Source organism: Falco punctatus (genome assembly GCF_963210335.1).
Source record: "Falco punctatus genome assembly, chromosome: 1".
NCBI classification, from domain to species: Eukaryota; Metazoa; Chordata; class Aves; order Falconiformes; family Falconidae; genus Falco; species Falco punctatus.
The window spans coordinates 15,936,754-15,957,307 of record NC_137580.1 but is presented as its reverse complement, the minus strand read 5'-3'; the positions used below and the strand labels follow the sequence as shown (position 1 = coordinate 15,957,307).

The following is a 20,554-nucleotide window of genomic DNA, read 5'->3' as shown; positions in this document are numbered from 1 at the left end:
TAGTGGAAGGAGCTGAGGAGTGTAGGAGTGTAGGTTAATGCAGAATTTCCTTAGGTCTCCTAAATGGCTCCAACTGGCACCTTTATTTTTATAGGCAGTCAGGTTATATATATTACAAGAAGGAAGCACTCGTCTAGGAAGGAAAACTACTTGATTAAAACCATATTCCACCTTTCTTTTTTTTAAACTGAAAATGTAGAACTTTTACATCCTCTCATACTGCTGTGAGCAATTTTTTTCTGCCATTCTTTCTGCCTATGGGAATAAAGGAAGTAAAGTATTTTGAAAGGATCTGACTGCTATAATAGAAATTTTTAAACTAAAATGCAAACCATGGGCCACATGCTACCTTTTGGCAGATAAACCCTGAGGAGTGCAAAGCTTGCATAATTCAAAAGCAAATCTCAGGGGGAGGGGAGTAGATCAAGAGAGAAGGGTTTGAATTGCAGCCAGTGGGGGAAGGGAACTGCAACCAGAAGCAAGGCAAGGGATCCAGTATATCTGCTGGCATATCTGTGTGCTACTCATCCCTGCAGAGACCATTCCTTCATCCTCCTTTTTTCCTCAAGCCTTTTTAGCAGCATTGTCATTGACTCTGATCCTTGTACTTGTATATCTTGCTGAAGGAGGTTACAATTGCAGAGGGAAGTTGCTGTTCATTTGACAAGCAGTAAATATCACATCTCTCTCCAGTGGAAAATGTGGTATTTGCCAGCAGAGGTATGCTATATGACTACCTTCTGTTGACTTCATTCTTGAACACCACATTTTGTTTTGTGGAACTCCCAATCACAAGATCTGCCGTGGAAGGGCTTTTTTGTTGCCTGTATGGAAGAGACAAGGAATCACAGCGGCACAGATAAATGTCATCCAGCTGTTCTGGAGAGAATTCACAGCACCTTCTTATCACAAATTCTGCTCTCTTTTGGAATAGCTGTCCACGAATGGAAAAAAAAAAAGAAAGAAAAAAAAAAAAGTAGAATTAGATCTAAGCCTTTCGGACAAGCAACTGATTAAGAGGTGAAGCACAGTCCATAGAAAATAATTTATATCTTGGACTGATTTGTGGGTATTCCATTAGTGTCTTGGTCAGAAGGATAGAAATCCCTCTTGTCTCTGCTGTGGTATAACAAAGGATGGTTGTGAGTCTGGGCTGCACTTGGAGTTCCTAATTAAAGGTCTGTTTCTTCATTGATACCCCTATGTAGCTGGCTTAAACACTGGATAAGCGTAAAGAAAAGAGATGAAGTTAATAGTGGGAGGGCAAAATATTGCTTTGAGAATACGTCATTAATTTGTTACAGGAATCCCCGAACCTCATGAAGCATACTAAATTTTGTACCATGCTTATCAAAAAGCACCTAACCATATTATTTAAATAATTTTAAAAAATTCATCTGATATGATCTTTGTAGGCAGCAATTAAGGAGGACTGATGATTTTTAAATTAGCAATAATAGTTTGAAAAAGATGAGAAGAAGTCCTATCCGATTAATACTCCACAATTCCATTAAGTGATTTGCTTTTAGCTGTAGATAATTTAGTTGTTTTATACTTCTGCCTTTGAAGAGAAGGTGCCTTTTTGTTACATGAAGGTAGTCTGTTTAACATTAGGAAGCACAGCTTTCTCCATTCTATCGGCACCTTTCGTTCTGCTGTTGATATTTTATTTCCATATGAACTGAGGAGTTTCTAAAGAGAGATTCTGAAGAATCAGCTTGGACGTAGCATTTGGTATGTTACTTGAATGTGCCACTTCTGATTATATAAAGAGATGAAATAATTCTTTTATTTTCAGTTTTAAGGCATATGGGATAAATTATTCTATGGATAATAGCTTTTAAATGTTGCCCGAGATTAATATCTTTGGGTAAGTTTTATGTATCTTAGACCTATCTCTTATGAGTCTAATTTTATTTTTAAATATTTACAGTTTGAGAGACTTCTGTGCTTTCCAAAAGATCTTACAAGGATGTTTAGTTTACATGACCCCAGTTTCATGACAGCAGTAGCAGATCTGATATCTTATCCCAGAGAAAGCATTTTTGGCCTCTCTTTTAGCTGTGTTCATGGTGGGAGTTAATAGCATATTTCAGCTCCAACTCAGCTGGAGAACTCTGACAACAGTGAATCTTTCACAAAGTATAAACACGATTTGTATTTATAGCATAGTTAACATTTACTAAATAGTTGGGAAAACGATCAGTCTGTTTTTAGCAGGTTGGGCAACAGTCTTTGTTGTGGCTTCAGTGCGTTCTAAAAAGTAGGATAAAGTGATTATAAAAGTACTGTCTCAGAGCAGTAAATTTAGATGTGCTGAATTCAGTAAGTAACAAATTCATGCAGGCAAAATTCAAAGTACTGTAGAAACAATCTTTGAATCGTCTCTGGCCAGAAGTGTGTTGTGCAGATGGCATGCTTGACGTTGTACAGCAGAGGAACATTGTGAGAAGCCAAATAAATGTTAAGGATTAGTCTAGTTTTAATTGCAAACCCATAGTAAAATACCATTATATGGAACCAGAATTAAGAAGACTATTTTTAAAGGAAGCATACTGATTTCATGGCTAAGGAGAGGTGGACTTGTTAGCTTGCAACCAAACCCGTGCCCTGGTCTATTCCTGTGAAGGTATGCAGAGCAGGGCTGTGTAATGAAGACAGGACCTCCAGTGCTGTGGTGGGTGGGCAGGTACCACTGCTGCGTGAAATCAGCTTGTCTGGGCATTGGAACTGTACCACAAAAAGATGAAGTATTATGATCTGGTAAAAGGAGCATTAAAATAACAGGAGCGTCATTCCTGCCACCAGTTTGTATCATTTACCTATTAATTCTCACATCTCAGCTCACACTGTGACCTATCTGTGGTATTGGAGTAAACAGGCAAAATGAGCATAAGCAAGTGTTTACTGTGATATCTGGGAGGTGTGGCACTTCTTTGATTCCATTCAGCCCAGAGTTTGACATGACAAATGGGGTTTATTGCCCTTTGTCTTAACTTACGAATTTGCTACAGTCCGTAGAAACAGCCATAAAAGTATTCAGCTAGGTTTCAATCCATAAAAATATTTGACCTCGATGTTCTCTTTTTGTCCTTCATTACAGAATAGATTCTAATTTTATCTGGTGCTTCTGCTTCTCTATCCAGCAGGAAAGAGTGCTCTTATGGAGTTAATTAAAGCAGGACTGAGACGCCTGATATATAAGGATTAAAAAAGTAAGAATAAAACAACAGCTTTGGCTGGAAGTAGTAAAGCTTTTTGGAAGGAAGTAACTCATGTAAATCAGTTCTTCGGCTTCGAGTGCTTTTTTTCTCAGCCCCTGATTGAAATTCAAAGGATAGAAATTTTCAGTGCAGTCAGTTCCCTCACCTCTTCTTGCTTGACCTGTCTCATGGATCTATCAGAACCAGAGAGGCCTTGAGACCCCCTGGGCTCTTTAGGTTTTCATTTGTGCCTGGCTGGTCAGTCTTAGATAGCTGACGTATTTGTTGGCCAACATTAAATAAGAAAGAGCAATCAAAAAGTAAACAAGGGACGGAAAAAAAGTGATACTCATAATCCTTCAAAAATGACCTTTTTTTAAAATAGAAAGTATTTAAATTTTTAAACTTTTTTTCCCCCTCTTCCCTATGTGGAAAGGATGAGAAACACTATTCTGTAATAGCTGCAGATATCATACACTAAGCCTTGAATCAAACAGGAATGAACTAGCTACAAAAATATCATTATTTTTTATGTTGTCAGCATGCTTTGATTATTTGATGGCTCTTTAATGCAGTCTGAAAATATCTGTATTGACTTTCACAGTAACGGGGAAACTAAAAATTTTTGTTTGGAGTGTTTTCATGGTATTTGCTTATTGCAGCCTAGGGTGTCTAGCTCATCAGTGTTCCCACTGTGTCTGTGGATGTGGTGTAGTATTTACTTACCAAACTGTATTATATTAGTTATTAGTTGTATTTGAACTATAGGTGCTTCTTGAGTGCTGTGCTTGCGGTTGTGCAAAGGTGCTTTTCCTCAAGCAGTGTCCAAAAATCAGGTCTCAAATGTTACATTTTATTAAATGATAATAGAAAGTTCATTCATTGCAGTAGGAGACTGAGGTAATATTGTACACATACTTTGAAAACAGCAAGTTTGATCTTGCAGATAGCAGTTTTGACTTAGTTTAAATAAATGTATTTCTTAGCTTCACAAAATTAGCTGTTTCTTTTTCACAACGGTTACAGATTCTGAAAGGTGATCATGTAAGACCATTAAATGTTGGATCTTTACATCGATGTATTAATCTCCTTCAGACTGAAATGTTTTATTTTAACTAAGTTTTTTTTTATTTAATAAATAGAGATGGCATCAAAGTTGAAGAAGTTCCATGGAATGCTAACAGATCAGAACAGATTGCTTTTTTCCAGAGGGAAGTTTTGTATCAGAAAATTTGGAGTCAGCTAAGTAGCAGGTAGACTCTGTGATTGCAGCAAGTTTTAAAGATTATATTTAGCTGTTTAGAGGAGTGAATGAATAATGCCAGAAATCAATGAAGTTTCAAGGTATCACATGTGGCAATGCTGATACTTTCTGTGAGATAGTTATTGATTTTAAATGAAAGCGATGAGTTGCTCTCTTGAAATCTTCAGCTGCCACAGCAGAGAGAAACGTGAGGCAATTTTGTTTGTGGTGCTCAGATAAAATAGAGGCTTATATTTTTTAAAAGTAGCCCCAGAACTGCTTAGGATTTTGCTTGCACTGAGTCCAGTTTTATTTGCAGGTCTTTAAATTCATCTTAACTTTCTTTTTAGACTCTTTTTTTCCTTTTTATTTTGTCAGTCTCTTTGAAGTACTACCAGACCTGTTTTTCTAGTTCTAGTTTTTTTATCTGCTTCTTTCCAGTAGCCAAAGATTTAGGTGTTTTGAATGAGCACATCAGTGCTCCAGACAGAGATACTGTTTGAAATTATCCATGAACCCAGTGCCTCTGAACATTATTGAGTGACATTTGTTTCTGTTGGTTGTGTCTGCTCTGACTAACTGGTTTCTTTCAGATTGGCAGCTGGGATTACACTGCAGTAGATGGACAGCTGCGTGAACTGGAGATTGCAGCCAGGCCGTGCTATGCCTCTGTTTAATATGCCTGGAATGTATATATTCAGATTGGAGCAACTTGCATGGCCCTGAGGGGGATCTATTTGTATTCTCACAAACTGTGATTACTTCCTGTATTACTTTGACAATTACATGGCAGTCATTATACTGATTTGTCTGGACAAAAAGACTTCATTTTTTTTGATTCTCATAGAATATTTCTTAATATAGTTTGAGAGCTGAGTTAGTGTTTTTGTTTTTAAACGTGTGGTGGAAGGTATCCTATGCTATGCTCTATTCTACACTTCTTCTGTGATGTGAACAGAAGGGAGTATTATTCGTACATTGAATTGCAAATAGCTCTGAGGAAAAAAATAATCCTATGTAGGGTAACCCCTCCCCCCTCCAAGTATCTATAGTAGTTTGAATTTAGTAAATAACAAGTGGTTAGACTAGTAACCAACTTCCAAAAGACAACTATTCTGGGCAGACAGAGAGAACTGAAATTACGGGAAGTAAAAAAAAAGGAAATATTATATAACAGATGTGTTGCAAGGAAGCTATAAGGAAGGAAGAAAAAAACCCACTCCTGTGCTTCATTTATATTCGATGGCTTTACTCTCTACATTTTAATGTTGTTTTCTTGTGTAATGAGGCATACTCAGTTTTGTTACATATATCCTTAATGCACTACAGTAGTGAAAGGTTGGGCGCTTTTTCCTTCATACCAACTTACTAGTGTACTCTAATAATGTCCCCCTCTGCAGGTTGTTGACAGTATTTCTGCCCATGCTTCAGTTCTGAAGTCAATAAACTTGAGTTGAAGTAGTAACTGCATTAGTGGGCTGCAACAGGCATCTTGTACACTCTGCTTGGTTATCAGAGGGTTTATCACAAACACTTTGCAGGCGTGTTTAACAGAACCTACAGAACAGTATGTAACTCTTGATCTTGTAGTATCTTTTCTTTAGCCTTTCTTCCCTCCTTGCTCCCTTCCCTTCCCTGCCATTTGTTACATTTCAAAGCCGGTGTAGGCAATTTTCTTTAAACCGGTATGTTAAGTGAATAGTGCAATGATAAAAAATTGAAGGGATTCAACGTAAAAGGGGTTGTTTTGCGAAGTTGAACCAGGAGAAAGATTTTTCTGGTTTGGCATGAAGAAATGAGGCTGCTCATTTTATGTTTTAAAACACTGAATGGGAGTGTGTGAATTTATAATACTAACATTTGAGTGCTGTATTTTTTCCCTGGGTCAAGTGTAGTGCAGTATCCCCAGGGCAGGTGTACAGTCAGCAAGCATATACATTGCCTGTGTCGGAAAAGCATTTTGCCCATTTTTCGCAATCTTGATCTAATGGGGATTGCTATGAAACAAGGGGAGATGGTACCACAAAGAGCTTCTCCTCTATAATCGTTAGCCTGTTTTCAGCAATTTTATCTAATTGTTATGAATTGTGCTTGTTCTCCAGCTAGTGTTATCTGTGTTTCTGTAGTGTGTGAGGAATTTAGCAGAATCTTCCTGTGGGACTGTAAGTGACTATCTGGTCAGAAGAGGTTTTCTGATCACTTGTTATCAGAGCTTGATTTTAATCACCATCCCATGGGGGGCTAGTCAGTTGGCTGCTAAACCATTCAACTTCACTGTCTGAGGGGAAACCTGTCAAATATTCTGTGTTCTCTGGTGCTGTTAAGCAACATCTGGGTGGAAGGAAAGGGAAAACAAGTAATCATAATTGCGTATCGCTCAAGCCAGTAGAAATCACTGAGGAACATGTGTGTAAACCTTTTTGAATATTGAAAAGTGAGGTAGGAGTGGCAGAGAGCCAAAGTAATTATTTTTGCAAGGATTGTTATTTTCTGGACACAAATACTGGGTAGAAAGATGGAGGATGAACCCAAAACATTTTCTGTCCATAACACATATGCTGAAAGAATATGTATTACAATGCATGATGTTATTTCACCTGGGTGTTCAAATGTTTGGCAATTAAATCTTACAGATTTGAGAAGTAACTAGAAATACTTTGGTGTAGATCTTTAAAGGCACATTGACGGAAAGTAGCCTCTTTAGCAAACGGAAAGGTTGTAGCTTGTCGTGTGTTCAGACTGAGGCGTGCGTTTTAACATGGGTATTTAGTGTCTGAGCAGGCATGATGAAAGCAACTCTGAGTTAGTCCCTTTAAGGGTCTTTTAATCTAGAGTTAAACGGTGTATGTCTTGCCTTTTAGCTATATGGGCCTTCGTTTCAGGATTTCAGTTCAAAACTGGAGACCGTTTCATTCTTTCTCTGTGACACTCACTGCAGTTCCCCCTCCACCTGCCCTCCCTCATATTTAATTTTATAGTTCTTTCAGACATAAACATGAAAAAAAAAGCAATTTTGACTTAGTTTCTGAGTGTTGCTGCAAAGAAAAGTAACAAACATCTGTTTTTACCTTAACTGCATCCATATGTTCAACCTCCCCATCACCCTCCTTCCCAAAAAATTTACAGCCGTATTTGGTGGGTACTGCATAGTTGAATTAACTTTCTTCACAGTTAGATTAGAGGGTAAGTTCAGAGACTTAAAATGTCTGTACTAGGCAATGGCCAGAAGCTAAGCCAAATTTTCAAGTTTTTCACTCTTCTTTTAATTTACTTCCCTATTGCTCTTCTTGCCTTGCCACCCCCCAAGAAGAGAGGAGAGGATCCAGGAGACTTTTTTAGGAACAGGTTACTGTGGTAATCGGGTAAATGTTAATTTGTGAAATTTGCTTATGGCTTTCATATTTATAAATGAATTAACATTCAAAATACCATGTTTATCATACAAGTATGTGGTTTGAGATGCATACTGTGAGGATTATTGTAAAGGGCTAGTTACCTTGTTTCATTTTATTACTTCTTGTTGTAGCATCTGGAACAATTCTGGCCTTACCAAAGTTTTGCTTTTGTAGAGGATTAACAGGAAGAAGGCTATTTTACTGGGATATTTGAGAAGCAGTGAAACAAAATGTTGAATGTTATTATCTTTTACTCTCTGGTATGCAGCATGCTTTCAGAGATAAGAGTTTGTGGAACTAAAGGTATCTTTCAAAACAAGGTTATTCCTTTCCAGTTATGTAGTGCCTTTAATAGATGTGAAACTAGTTGTGCAAATTTCCCAAATATTTCTACCTGCAATAATCTGAATGGTTGTATGCCTCAGAGGGATTCAGCAATGTGAGAACACATGCTCTTCCTCTGCCACTAGAAGAAGCTGGCTGTCTCTTAGTAATACTGACTAATGCTAGTAATACATTTTTCAAGAAAATTAAGTTAGAAGCTGGGCTATAATTTGTTCGAAAGTGAGTTGACTTTTTGACTGATGGTCATTTTACTGTATATTCTCAGGTAAGTGGTAGGTTGTTTTCTCCAAGGAGATATTAATTATCTCTCTGAGGAAAAGATTCCCTGCTTCTAGCTGATTTTCTTTGACAGGTTGAACAAAAGTCTGAGTGACATCTGGTGGCTAAATGCCCTCTATTTCTCTTTTTATTGTTATGTAAATTAAGAGAATGGGGATTGATTCTAGCTCCACCATCACATGTTTCTGCTGACAGAGGGAGGTCATCTTATATCCTTCTATATGGGATCCTGACTGAGACATCATCAGAACGTTGACTGGACGTCTGGATTGACTTTGAATACAATCTGGGTAAAGGAAGGAATCATTTGGGGTTGCTAGTGCACTCTCTTGGTCATTATTATGAAATGATGAAGCTAAATAAAGAAATCTTTACATTTTTTCTTGGTAATTAAAAGGAATGAAAAGAGGTTTTGTGCTGAAGTGTTGCCTTTACTCCACAGTTTTTCAATTTTTTTTTTTTTATCTCTGAAGGTGTCGGTAAAGAGGACATATGGATACCAATATCCGTGCTTTTAGTCTATGTGCAGTTTTGATGTCTTATGAAACCTTGTTACCTGTGGTAGGACATGATCTGGAAAGATTTTGTTAGGGGGCTGTCGTAATCCTGGAAATAATAGGCTCTCATAATTTTTGGAAGGACCAGATGGAATCCAATGAGTCTAAAAGAGTTGTTTGTGCTGGAACTGTAAATCCCAGACTTAAGCTAGATCATAAACATAGATGTAGAAACTGTCCGTTAAAGACTGAAAATGGAGAATTTGTGGTCCTCTAAGACAAGCTTTGGCAAAATCATTTTCCCGTTGGTCAGCAGTTTCACCAGTTCTGGCAGAACACAATGTGAAAACAGGCAGTGACTATCTACTAAAAATTTGATATTTTTTTTTTTAATATCCCAGAAGGATTACCTTCTGCACTGAGGGTGGGTGGGAGACATAGCTGTGCTTCTGCTGCTGTTGTGTAGTCTAAGAGTGTGATGATGATTAACACCACTTATATGAGTAAGCAGTGAAATCATAATGGTCTCTTCCAGGTTTTATGTTGCAGGAAGGTGGTGAGTTCCTCTGAGATCGGGACAGTGGAAAATAGTATTCTGACTGCTGATCTTTCATTGGTTCAAGCAAATAACATCTGATTTTTGTTCTACATCAGCTTGGGCTCTTGTTATGATGAATGGATTTGAAGTATTTGAAATCTCTGCATCAATATATGGTAGCTTGTGTTTAATTTTCCCTTTCTTAGTAATGGCACTATGTAAAAGAGTATAGTTTGTAGAGGTAGCATTGGGATTTAAAGGACATACCAGATTTCATGGGTAAGATGAAATCCTGACTCCCTTTAAATGCTGAGTGTGGGCTATTTGGGAATGGAAGTTTCTGTATTGATCATAAGTCAACATAAAAGGAAGTTAACAAATCTGATGATTATTTCCTCATTTTATCGATTCTATTTCCAGCTCTAAAAGAAATGCATGGGAGTTGTGCTTCAATAATGTTTTATTCATTTGGAATAATATATTGGATATATATTCTATAGGAAATAAATAGTAGATCCTACAGACTGTAGATTCACCCTGAAGATTTTAACAAGCATAGAGTAACTGACATCCAGGACTGTCTGCATTTTGCTCCTCCTGTGTTCTTCTCGTTTTACCCTCAATGCAACACAGAATTCCCATCTGCTAGTAAAAATATTCCACTCAATCTGCAAGTAAACGTAGGCAAATCTTTCTAATCTGGATGTTTTGAAGCTAACAGCTTTTTATGGAGAGGGTAGAGCTGCTGACCGGTATGCTGTTGCCTTGTTAATGCCTCATGTCTTCAGGGACCTCAAATTCTATGCCTTTGTGATTTCCTTGATATCTCACGAGTCAAACCCACAGATTTTAATTTTAATGCAGCATCTTTCATCACTAGGAAGGGGACTCTGATGATCTTACTGAGCTTTAGTGTTTCACAAATCTGATATTGCTGTTACTCAAAAAGTACTCATTGAATCACAATATGTGTATGTCAGATTTCAGCCAGCTTTTTTATAAACTTACTTATTCACCAGTTCTTTGAAGATTTAGGTGCTTCCCAGAGTGGGCAAGAGCGTTAGAATCTGTCCACAGAGTAATTGCAACTCCTTTTTCTGGTGAGATCGGATGTTTCAAAAGCCCTGCCAAATGTACTAAGATCAAGTGTTTTGGATGGCATGTTTCCTATCAGAGGATGATTATTTTTGATCATGTCAAGGTCTCAGGTGTATTCTACTTTTAGTTCTGTTATATCTGTAACAGGAGGACATTGTATGTCCTAATAACAGTCTTCAGTAAAAATATTTGTAAAAGTAAGATCAGCGTAAGCGTTATTCCTTTGTCTCAAAAATTTTAATGGATGGCTAAAATAGAAGGGAAATATAAGCGTAAGAAGCCTTCAAGGTATGCTGAACCATGAAAAAGAAGAATCTCTGAGAGAAAAACATGGTGTTCTAATACCTAAAAAGTGGCTAGTGGTTTTGTGTTTTAGCATTCAAACATCCCGTTTAAAACACCTTTTTTATTTTTGAATGGCCTGATTCTCAGGACTTCTTTTGAAGGTAGAACTTGCTAATGCCTCACCTTAGGTACTCAGCATCACTAGACACTTTTGAGAATGCAGGGCTCAATACATCATGCACAGAGAAACTAAAGTATCAGCACATATGCAATCTGCTAGCCCACAGCAAATGCAAGGTAATTTTACTTAGTTTAGCTCACAGTGAAAGAGTTTTTATCTAAGATGAATGATTTGAGATTTTCTGTAGTGTTAGCCTGTTTTTGTGGACAGTGCAGGGGCCTGGCTGACGAGAAAGAACTTATGAATTTTGGCTACTTGATTTTATCTTTACATCAGTGGGCCAATAGGTGGCAACGTGGAAAACTAGTTGGATATGCCTAGGCAAGAGGTACAAGTTCACACATTTCAGAATAATTATTCTTAAGAAATCACTAAGCATGAGATAGTATTTTCATGTATGCCCTATGAAGAAAGTGGTAAAGCATATTGCTGAACATACAGAGAAACTTTTTAAAAAATGTTGTTGCATTATACCTTCATGTTCTCATTTAGCTGCATTTAGTATTGGTCTTGTGGTCAGTACTTTAATGCACTTCAAAGTTGTTTGCTCTTTTTGAGTAAACAAGAAAATGAGAAAAACGATTGGTGTTGCTTTCATTGTGGTAATTACTGTAAACCTAAGCAATGGAGTTTTAAACAGAAAGTAGAACACTACTCTGATACCTATAGAAACTTTTTTAAAATTAGCTTTTGTTTCTGACTTATGATATAAACAGGATAAGCCAGTGTTAGAAAGGAAAAATGGAGCCAATAAAAAGGTTTCTGATTATAATAGCTTGTTTCTGTTTAATATCATTGAGCAGGATGAGGTTTTGCAGAGTTTCTCATGGAAATAGCATCCACAGTACTAAAATGATTACCTCATTCTTAGTACCAGTGCCAAGCACTTAGCCCCACAGTGAACACACGGGGTTGATTTTCAACATGAAACAAGCCAGAAGTGTGGAATGACATTTTCAGGTGACAGTTATGGTTCTATTGCCTGTAATTAGCACCTCTTAACATGCAAACCTGCCTTTGCCTTTTCCAGGCTGTTGAAGCTCAAATACGAAGTTTTGGACAGACCCCTTCACAACTGCTCATAGAACCACATCCTCCAAGAAGTTCTGCCATGCAGGTGGTAGGTACCGTCTTAACTCTTTGTGACCTGCTGATTTGTTTACTTCCTTTGCTATCTTAAAGTTACAGAACTGACCAATTTGCTTTGCTTTTATGTGGCTGTGGAATTGTGTTATTTAAAGCAGCAGATAAGTTACGATTTTGTAGGACTGGGAGCGCATGCAGTGCTTAACTATTATTTTATTTATTGCTGAAAAGATAGTATTGATTTCTAGTACAGACCTTTTTTTGTCAGTGTAATCCAAGAACACTTCATCAGTTGATTTTGTTGATACCATACCTGTACAGGTGAGAGCCAGTCATCATGGAGACAATTCAGTTAATCTTTGGCAGATACCCCAAGAAGCATGGATTTAGGAGGTGGAACTTCCTTGACTTTTCCCCCAGGCATAGGTTTTCCCCTAAAACCAGGATTACTAGGAATTCATGAGCTGAAACTTACATAGCAAAGAATGTGACTAAATGTGTTTTGCAGTAAAGCTAGGGTGATAAAATCCAGGCAGTGAGCATTAACATGCTTTCCCTTTTACCTCGACTTGTGTCTAATATAATTTTATTATAAAAACTATTATTTTATTACTGATTACTTTCCATATCATGCTGTGTGCAGTCCTTGGGTCTGAAATATCATTTGTGTTGTCATAGATCCAGAACTAAGTATGTTAAGTGATACTTTGACAAGTGGAGCAAATGGCCTGCTAATTCACAAGTTTTTCAAAAGGTTACATTCCCTTATTCTTGAGACAGACATTTTACATTGAAATATAAAAAAAGACATTATCTTCTTGTATGTTCTGTAAGACATATGTCCTACTCAAGCACACTAAAGTTACTAGATTAAAATCATATCTGAAATGCAAAAGGTTTTAGAAAAATCACACAAAAATCAGAGATGTTTCCAAAGTAGCTTACAAATCTTGTGATGCAGGAGTCTAAGAAATGTAAACTTTCTTGTCAAATAGAGCCTTTCTCAAATATGTCATGTGTTGTTGCCCAGCTGACTGTCCCCCCATGCCCACCAGCTTTTCTGCAGGCACTACATACTACACTTTGACAGCTGTGCTGTAGACATGCTCCTGCCCTGGGATCCCATGTACTTGGATGGACAGAGCTGATTGTGCTGATTTGTGATCTGCTGGCCCATTGCACCTCCCACGTAGGCTGCAAACCACTGCAGCAACCCACGGGGCTCTGTCTTTCAGAAGAGACCTGTTAACAGGGGTGTTGGGGAGCACAAGTGCCCTCCCTCATCATTTAGCTATGCGCCATATGTGTGCCTGTCTATTATGGTGCCACGCACTAGGCACTTGCCCTAATTGAGAGGGATTTGTTTCTGGAAGAAGAGGAACGTGAGAAGTTGTTGATGTGTTTGTCAGACCCATTGTTATTTAAATACATTTGATGGCAGGAAGCAGTTGGTGTGGTTTGATCATATTTTTCATTATGCTGAATTAGTGAAGATTTAGTGTGTAATGGAAGAAGTTAAATTCTATGAAGTTAAGTGTTTCTAACTCTTGTGGTTTTGGGGGGCTGAGGTACGCACAGGAAAAAAACCCTAGTTCTGCACTTGCTTTGACCTGTTTTGTGGTTATTAATGCGTGATTTTATAACAGCACTATATTAAATGGTTTTAAAATTACTATTCCTGGAGCTGAAATACAGTGTGGATGTTTTTCATGTCACAATTTTGAATTCTTTCTAGTTGTATTATATATGGAGTTGTCTGTTTTCGTGTGTGTGTGTGTGCATGTATGCATGAATACAACCGAATTGAAAGCTACCACGTGCTGTGTTAAGTGCACAAGCCATAATATACACCAGGTGTAGTAATTAGCAGTCACACGAAGGCTGCCTATTTGTCTGGTTTTGCTGCTGTTGCTGTATCCCCTTGTGTTTTCAACCATCAGATAGCTGGATTTAATTGAGGCCACATCAGATGAGGCATTACTGACACCTTTAATTGAATGAGCATCCAGGGAGGATTAACTCATAATATTGATTGGCTTTTAGCCACTTGCTCAGAAGGGTGTCTGGGTAGCTTATTAGTTGCTTTTATTTACACCTTTATGCAAAGACTGTAAATAGGAATTCATAGAGCAATATGTTTTTCTAAGTACTCTTAATAACTTTTTAAAAAGGAGTGATAATAAAAATGCAAATGTATTTAATTTTTTTATTAGTTCTGTATAAATATACATTAAATGTATGCACTTACATGCACATACATGTAATGAAATATTGCAGGTGGAAAATAGCCAAGAACACTTCATTAGTGTTCTAATTCAGTTATTAGAAAATTACAAATACTAAAGCAATATGGCTACTGGTGACTAGGATCGTTGTATTTCTACATCTCCATGGAGTACTGTTTGTTTTTTTTTTTAATAGGTACACCACACAATCACAAAACCATTAGGTTTTGCTTTTCCTCCTTATGTTTGATATCCAGATCTAAAGTCCTCAGTATTTAGTTTTGACATTTGCAGTACTGTTAGAGAGCTTACTTAAAAAGTTATTAAACTTTTCAACTTATTAAATTAAAAACCTAAACCCTAAAAATATTCTGTTGAAAATGAGAGTCTGGATTCATTCCCTTCCTTTATTTCTAGAAACAACGCAGGATAGTGTCTGTAATCACGTCCACTTTATATTCTTTGCAACTGCATTTGATTATGTTTGTCCTTTGAAACACATTTGCAGTGAAGTCTTCTACTTTGCATTCATAAATCTTATTTTTGTACATCAGAAATATATACAGAACATGTATCTAGTGTGTGTATATCTGTTTATTTTAATGTACTTTCATGTTCTCATCTGGCTTGCAAAGAATTGCAGTCTGCCAATTTAATGCAACTTGAGACAAGCTCTGGGAGCAGGAATTTCTTTTGCTCACTTTTTTTTTGGGGGTTTTTTTTTTGTTTTTTTTTTGTTTGTCTCCTAGTTTGGCATTGCTTTACTTGACGTACTATCTCTACAGATATGAAGAAGAATTCTTTCGGTAGAGATAGGGGATTAGAAACTTTTAGTTTAATCTGCTGTGATCTGTAGAAAAGTTTGTGTATAGACACCCTGTGTTCAACCAGGCCCTCTAATAGTGTACATGAAGGTTTTTTCTACCTAAAATGTTTGTTTCCACAAGCCTGTCTACTATTACTGCATTTGCTTTTCACTGCAGCTGCTACTGGATCTTGTGTGGTTTAATCCATTCTTCCTTCTCTTGTCCTGTCCTCTTTTCTCCTCCCCATGTTTTCTTTTCCCGTGTATTTGGGTTCTTGTTGTGTGCACTCAACAGTATCTCCTCCTGCAGAGTCCGTTGATGTTCACAGACCAAGCTCAACAGGATGTTATCATGGTTCTGAAGTTCCCATCCAACTCCCCTGTCACTCACGTAGCAGCCAACACCCAGCCTGGTCTGGCCACTCCTGCTGTGATCACAGTTACTGCAAATAGGCTATTTGCTGTAAACAAGTGGCATAATCTTCCTGGTAAGTAAATTAAAGTAAGTAGCCTAAGAAACCACTGCCATCAAGCAGTACTGTTTGTTTCAGAATCTGCTTCAGGACTGTTTTAAATTTGAAGTGTGAAGAGCAAGTCCAGTTCATTGACACAGCATGCTCTTCACATGTGGACTTAGTTTGTCTTTAAAAAGGTAATCTGAACCATTGTGTAATAAGATGTGTAGCAGACAAAATGTTTGTAACAGCAATGCATTGCTTTCCAGGCCGTTGGGCACTATGCAAGACAAAACCAGTATATCACTATTGCATCATGATAAAGTCACACTCTTCCTCTTAGATTTGTTTTTCAGTTAGATGTAAGCCTGAACCATATAATGTCAAATACAAGTTTTAAAACATGTAGAACTTGCCTGAAATCTTTTCTGCTTTTTCTAGTTGGTTATGAACACCATATTCTGATATTAAAGCCACTCAATGAGAATTAGAAGATTAAATATATGGAAAGTCTTTATCTTCTGTAACTTAAACATCCCGAAGTTATTAGGTGCTTATCTATTTGTCAATATGAAAGGAAAACCACATATCCATTTGCATAGCAACCAATCAAAAGTAATTTTTGTTTACAAATGTGTTGGAGTTGAGCATATTCAGTATTCGATTCTAATGTTCTCGAATCTTAAAGGCATACATCCTCCTTTTCCTGGCTCCGAGTCTCAGGCCCAAGCCCTGAAAGGTCATTTATTTCAGTGCTGTGCAGTAAATCTGGTCAAAGGCTTTTCAAGAAAGGGAAAAAAGAGCTTCTACTCAAATAACTTAAGTAGAAGATATTTGTACTAGAGTAATACTCACATCGCTGAAATTCCTACTAAGAAACCTGGACCCATGGTCCTTAATTAAATTTTGAAAAAAGCCAGATGACTCCCATACTTTTTCCTAATTCTTACAAATTACCTCTCAACATCGTACAAGTAGAAACATCTATGTATTATTTCACCCACCCAAGAAATGCTTAAAAAGAAAGGTGGGAAAGAAGCGGGGAAGGGAGACTTATCTAGATAACAAGTTGTGAGCAAGAACTATTTACGGGGCTCTTGACATTTGTTTGAAAGGAGGATGGCAATATCCTCTCATACCTTGGATGTGTGACCTTGGGCATGTAATATTCAATGATTTTAAAAATAGCCTTTGTAGACATACAGCAATCATGAGAAAAGAAGAGGTTCTAAATTGGCAGGAGCTGATTTTGATTTCCTCCTAAGTCTGCTGGTTGATGATCTGTGAGCGGGCAACCAGTTGTTGAGTGTAGTAATCAACTGCTCAGAGTCAAACAAAACCTTCAGATTTTGGTTTTCCCCTCACCTCTGAAAGGGAGGGCAGTAAGTTGTACTTCTGAGTCACTATTTTTTCATTTAGAGACATTCTATGCTTGTCTTGCCTTTACAAAGAGCTCAAGAAAACCTAAGTTTAAAACAAACAAAAGCCAACCAAACAAAACCAAAACCCAACAAAACCCCACCTCAGCCCACCTCTTTGAGAACATGCTAATCAGCTGCAGGCTGTTAATGGAGTGCTGTGTTTTATGGAGTACCATAGCTGGGTACAGTTTCCTGAGACTAGCATTCACTATTGTTGCCTTCAAATTTTATACCAAAGTGGGATCTGCTAGGATTAGAGGGTAGGTATCATTACTGCTCCATATCTCCTGCTGTGGGCTTAGCTTTGTCCTTACTAATGAGGCATCATGATAAAAAAGTTAAGTTGACAAGTGACCAGTTGTCACTGATGTGTAATTAAAAATCTTACTCCTGCTTTTGTATAGAGTTTGGTGGCTTTGCTGACATCTAATGGCACTGGTACCCAACAGGGTGCCTGCATTTTGTCACATGGATTTCATGTTTTATTCTGTTAGTGTTTCATTGCAGCAGAACTTTCACTTCCCAATTATTTGTGAAACCCTTCTATTGATAGTGATTTTTATATTAAGCTATGGATGATAGATAGAAAAACAATAGGTATAAGTATTCAGCCATCATTTTTTGTTCTGCTTCCAAGACTGTCTTGTGGGCTGCCTGGGGGAGGGGTCGGGGGCATGGAGTTTGCTTGCCTGCTTATTTCTTTTCAGTGTGGCTGCGGGGAAAAAAGGTGCGCTTTTTTTTTTTTTTATCACTGAAGGAAAATTCAGGAGGTAAACATTTTGCTGGTGTGCCAGGTGCCCAGATGATATGTAGGTCAGTAGAATTATATATTGACTTTATACAAACTTGCAAATAAATGTTTTTTGGTGATGAATGAATCCTTAAATACTGGATGACGGTGAGATTTCCCCGTCTACATCATAAACTGATTTTTAAAAAAAAAGTCCTTTGTGCTTCACTTGTTCAAAGCAGTGCTTTAAAAAGTAAAGAGGAAAATAGTATTTGCTACAGTCAGCAGATGGTTGTCACATTTTGTTTTCAGTGCTCTTTACCACTTAATTTTGTTTTGTTGCGACAGGAGAGGTTGCCAGTAAAGCATCTGCTAGAGCTTATGGCTCAGGACCAGAGCTGCTGCTGATGGCATACATTCAGAATAGCACTAATCTAAAATAAATGTTTAATAAGCAGCCTGCGAAAGCACCTGGAATTATTTTTTTTTTTAATTCAATTGATGCAGAACTATCTTGTTAAAATTAAGGATGTACAATTTGGTTTGTAAAAGGTATGTGGCTTAATGTATTAAAAAAATGCAGAGTTTTAAAATCTTCTTTCTTGAATTCCAGCTCATCAAGGTGCTGTACAAGACCAGCCTTACCAGCTGCCAGTGGAAATCGATCCTCTCATAGGTCTGTCACTTCCTTCTCTCTCTGCGATTCATTAAGTTCTGTATGGTGGCCCTGAAGTGTAGATTACGGTTGTTTTTCACTTGCTGGTTGCTGGGAATGGAATTTTCCTGATAAACCATTTGCATGCAAATTGGAATGCAATGAGCTGTGGCTATGCTGGTATTTCATCAACTCCCCCTCGTTGGTTTGCCTAATTTGAACAGGCCTAGGACGCGTGTCAGTGAAAATTAATATGGATGCTGTAATAATGTGTGATTGAGAATGTGCATGAAGTACTGTCAGGATAATATTGGATCTTTTCATCACTCAGACTTGTTGATGAGCAGGAGCGAGGCACGTTATGATGAATTGGTGCACTGGTAATGTGATGGAGCTCCTTTGCTGAAGAAATTTTCATAATAACAGTGGGGTTCTTAACTGCACCGTGTTGTGAAAAATAAAACCATGGTGCCAGGGTTTCATCATTAAAGGAGATCAATCCTTTCTTCATAGACCTGCTGTTCAGGCTGAGGGGATTAATGTGTAATTGTGAAGCAGTTTCAAAGTTGAAATATATTGCCCACTCTTTTTTAGTATTGAGATATTAGTATTCATTTTTCAAGGGTATTGCATCTTTTGATCAGCATCACTAGTTAAATTTGTGTATGTTTTTCCTTTTATTAAAAAGGAGTGGAGGAATGTCTCTCTTTTATTTAATGACTCAGTGTAATAGAGTCAATTCATGACTTTTTATTATAGAGGTTTATTAGTTATGTAGAGCTGATTTCTCTATTAGCATGGTTAGAGTTTGGTCACTTCTTTCATTACAGACCCAACTTTGGGGAGTATACTTGGACTGTAATTCAGGAGCCTGTAGCATGGCAAATGAAACCCCAAATGTGATAAAAAAAAAATAAATCAAACAACCCCAAAATACAAACTAGTTGTAGGACAGTTCACAGAAGCAAAGATGACAGGATTTCTACATGCCCCACTCTTGGCTCCCCATCGATTCTACTAGTCTTCAAACTTAGCTCTGTTTTTTTCAACTGTCCTTATCAGGATGGTAGTTTAAGTCAAAAAGAAATTAAGTGGCCAGTTATAGAAGCATGGAAAAATCAGAGCAAAAATGAAGTTGCCTGGAAAGGTTGGAATGACGGGTCTGTCAGCCAGTGAGAATTAATTTCAAAACGAGTATTCATGTCACAGTAGCGACTGCATTGTACCAGTCTGTAGATACTGTTGCTGTGTAGCCATTTTGCTGGGTAAGCTCAATGATAATTATATCGGGAGCAGTGTGGGCATATTAAACCGTTTTATAGAGCTGATAAAAATGTTTTTCCAATGTTTTAAAATCAATTCCCATCAGAATAATGCAGTACTTATAATTCACAATGAGGAGGATGTGCTATAACTCTCCTTTCCTTCATGAAATGGATTTTATCCAAAAAATGTTGGGAGCAGGTAACATATAATCTGCTTTAAAACCTGCTATCAAGTAGGATTTAGAAATATTAATAAACATCACAGCAAAAAAACCCCAAAATCACATTGGGCCTGTCAGATGATTTTCCTACATATTGTGATGATGAACATTAGGGAGGAAACATGTTTTTTATTTTTGTTTGCGGTTTTCATAATTTTAAAATTATAATTCCATTTTCAGGCTTGCCTTTAGTTTACAAAATACTTGGACTTTTGTTTGGTATAAACACCTTTAAAATTAATATTCATAGTTCTGAAAAATGGTTTAATATTCTCTTCATACAATAGATCTCAAATCAGCCTTGTGATTACATTGGACATAGTTTAAAAGGTTTAAGGCTTTCTTTGTCACTGTTAAGTAGCATCATTGGGTACAAGCAAGTAATTATGTAGATAATATTAAAGGTTTTTAATTGTGGCTAGACACATTTACCTAGAAATGGCACCTAAGAGGACCACAAAATTACACTTTTATGGTTATAGCAGGAATCTTGTTGCTGTCTTAGTCATAAGGAGGGATTCCTGCTGTCCTCATTTTCCAGTTGCACAGGAAGATGTAAAACAGTAGTGTCTGATATGACATAGATCCTAGACCTCTTTTTGAGGTGAACTTTTTTGAAGGGCTTAT

General features: G+C 37.3%; 1 protein-coding gene across 3 annotated transcripts in view; it reads left to right on the top strand.

Moving 5' to 3' along the window:
• The window catches only part of LRBA (LPS responsive beige-like anchor protein), a 417,388-nt gene that overhangs the window by 360,983 nt on the left and 35,851 nt on the right, over window positions 1-20,554 (top strand). For 2 of the 3 annotated variants that reach the window (XM_080368630.1, XM_080368629.1), the window contains 3 exons: window positions 12,095-12,184; window positions 15,476-15,668; window positions 18,400-18,462. In XM_080368630.1, the coding sequence (XP_080224756.1) occupies window positions 12,095-12,184; window positions 15,476-15,668; window positions 18,400-18,462 (346 nt within the window). The remainder of the gene's footprint in view (window positions 1-12,094; window positions 12,185-15,475; window positions 15,669-18,399; window positions 18,463-20,554) is intronic. The other variant, XM_080368631.1, reaches the window with a different exon arrangement.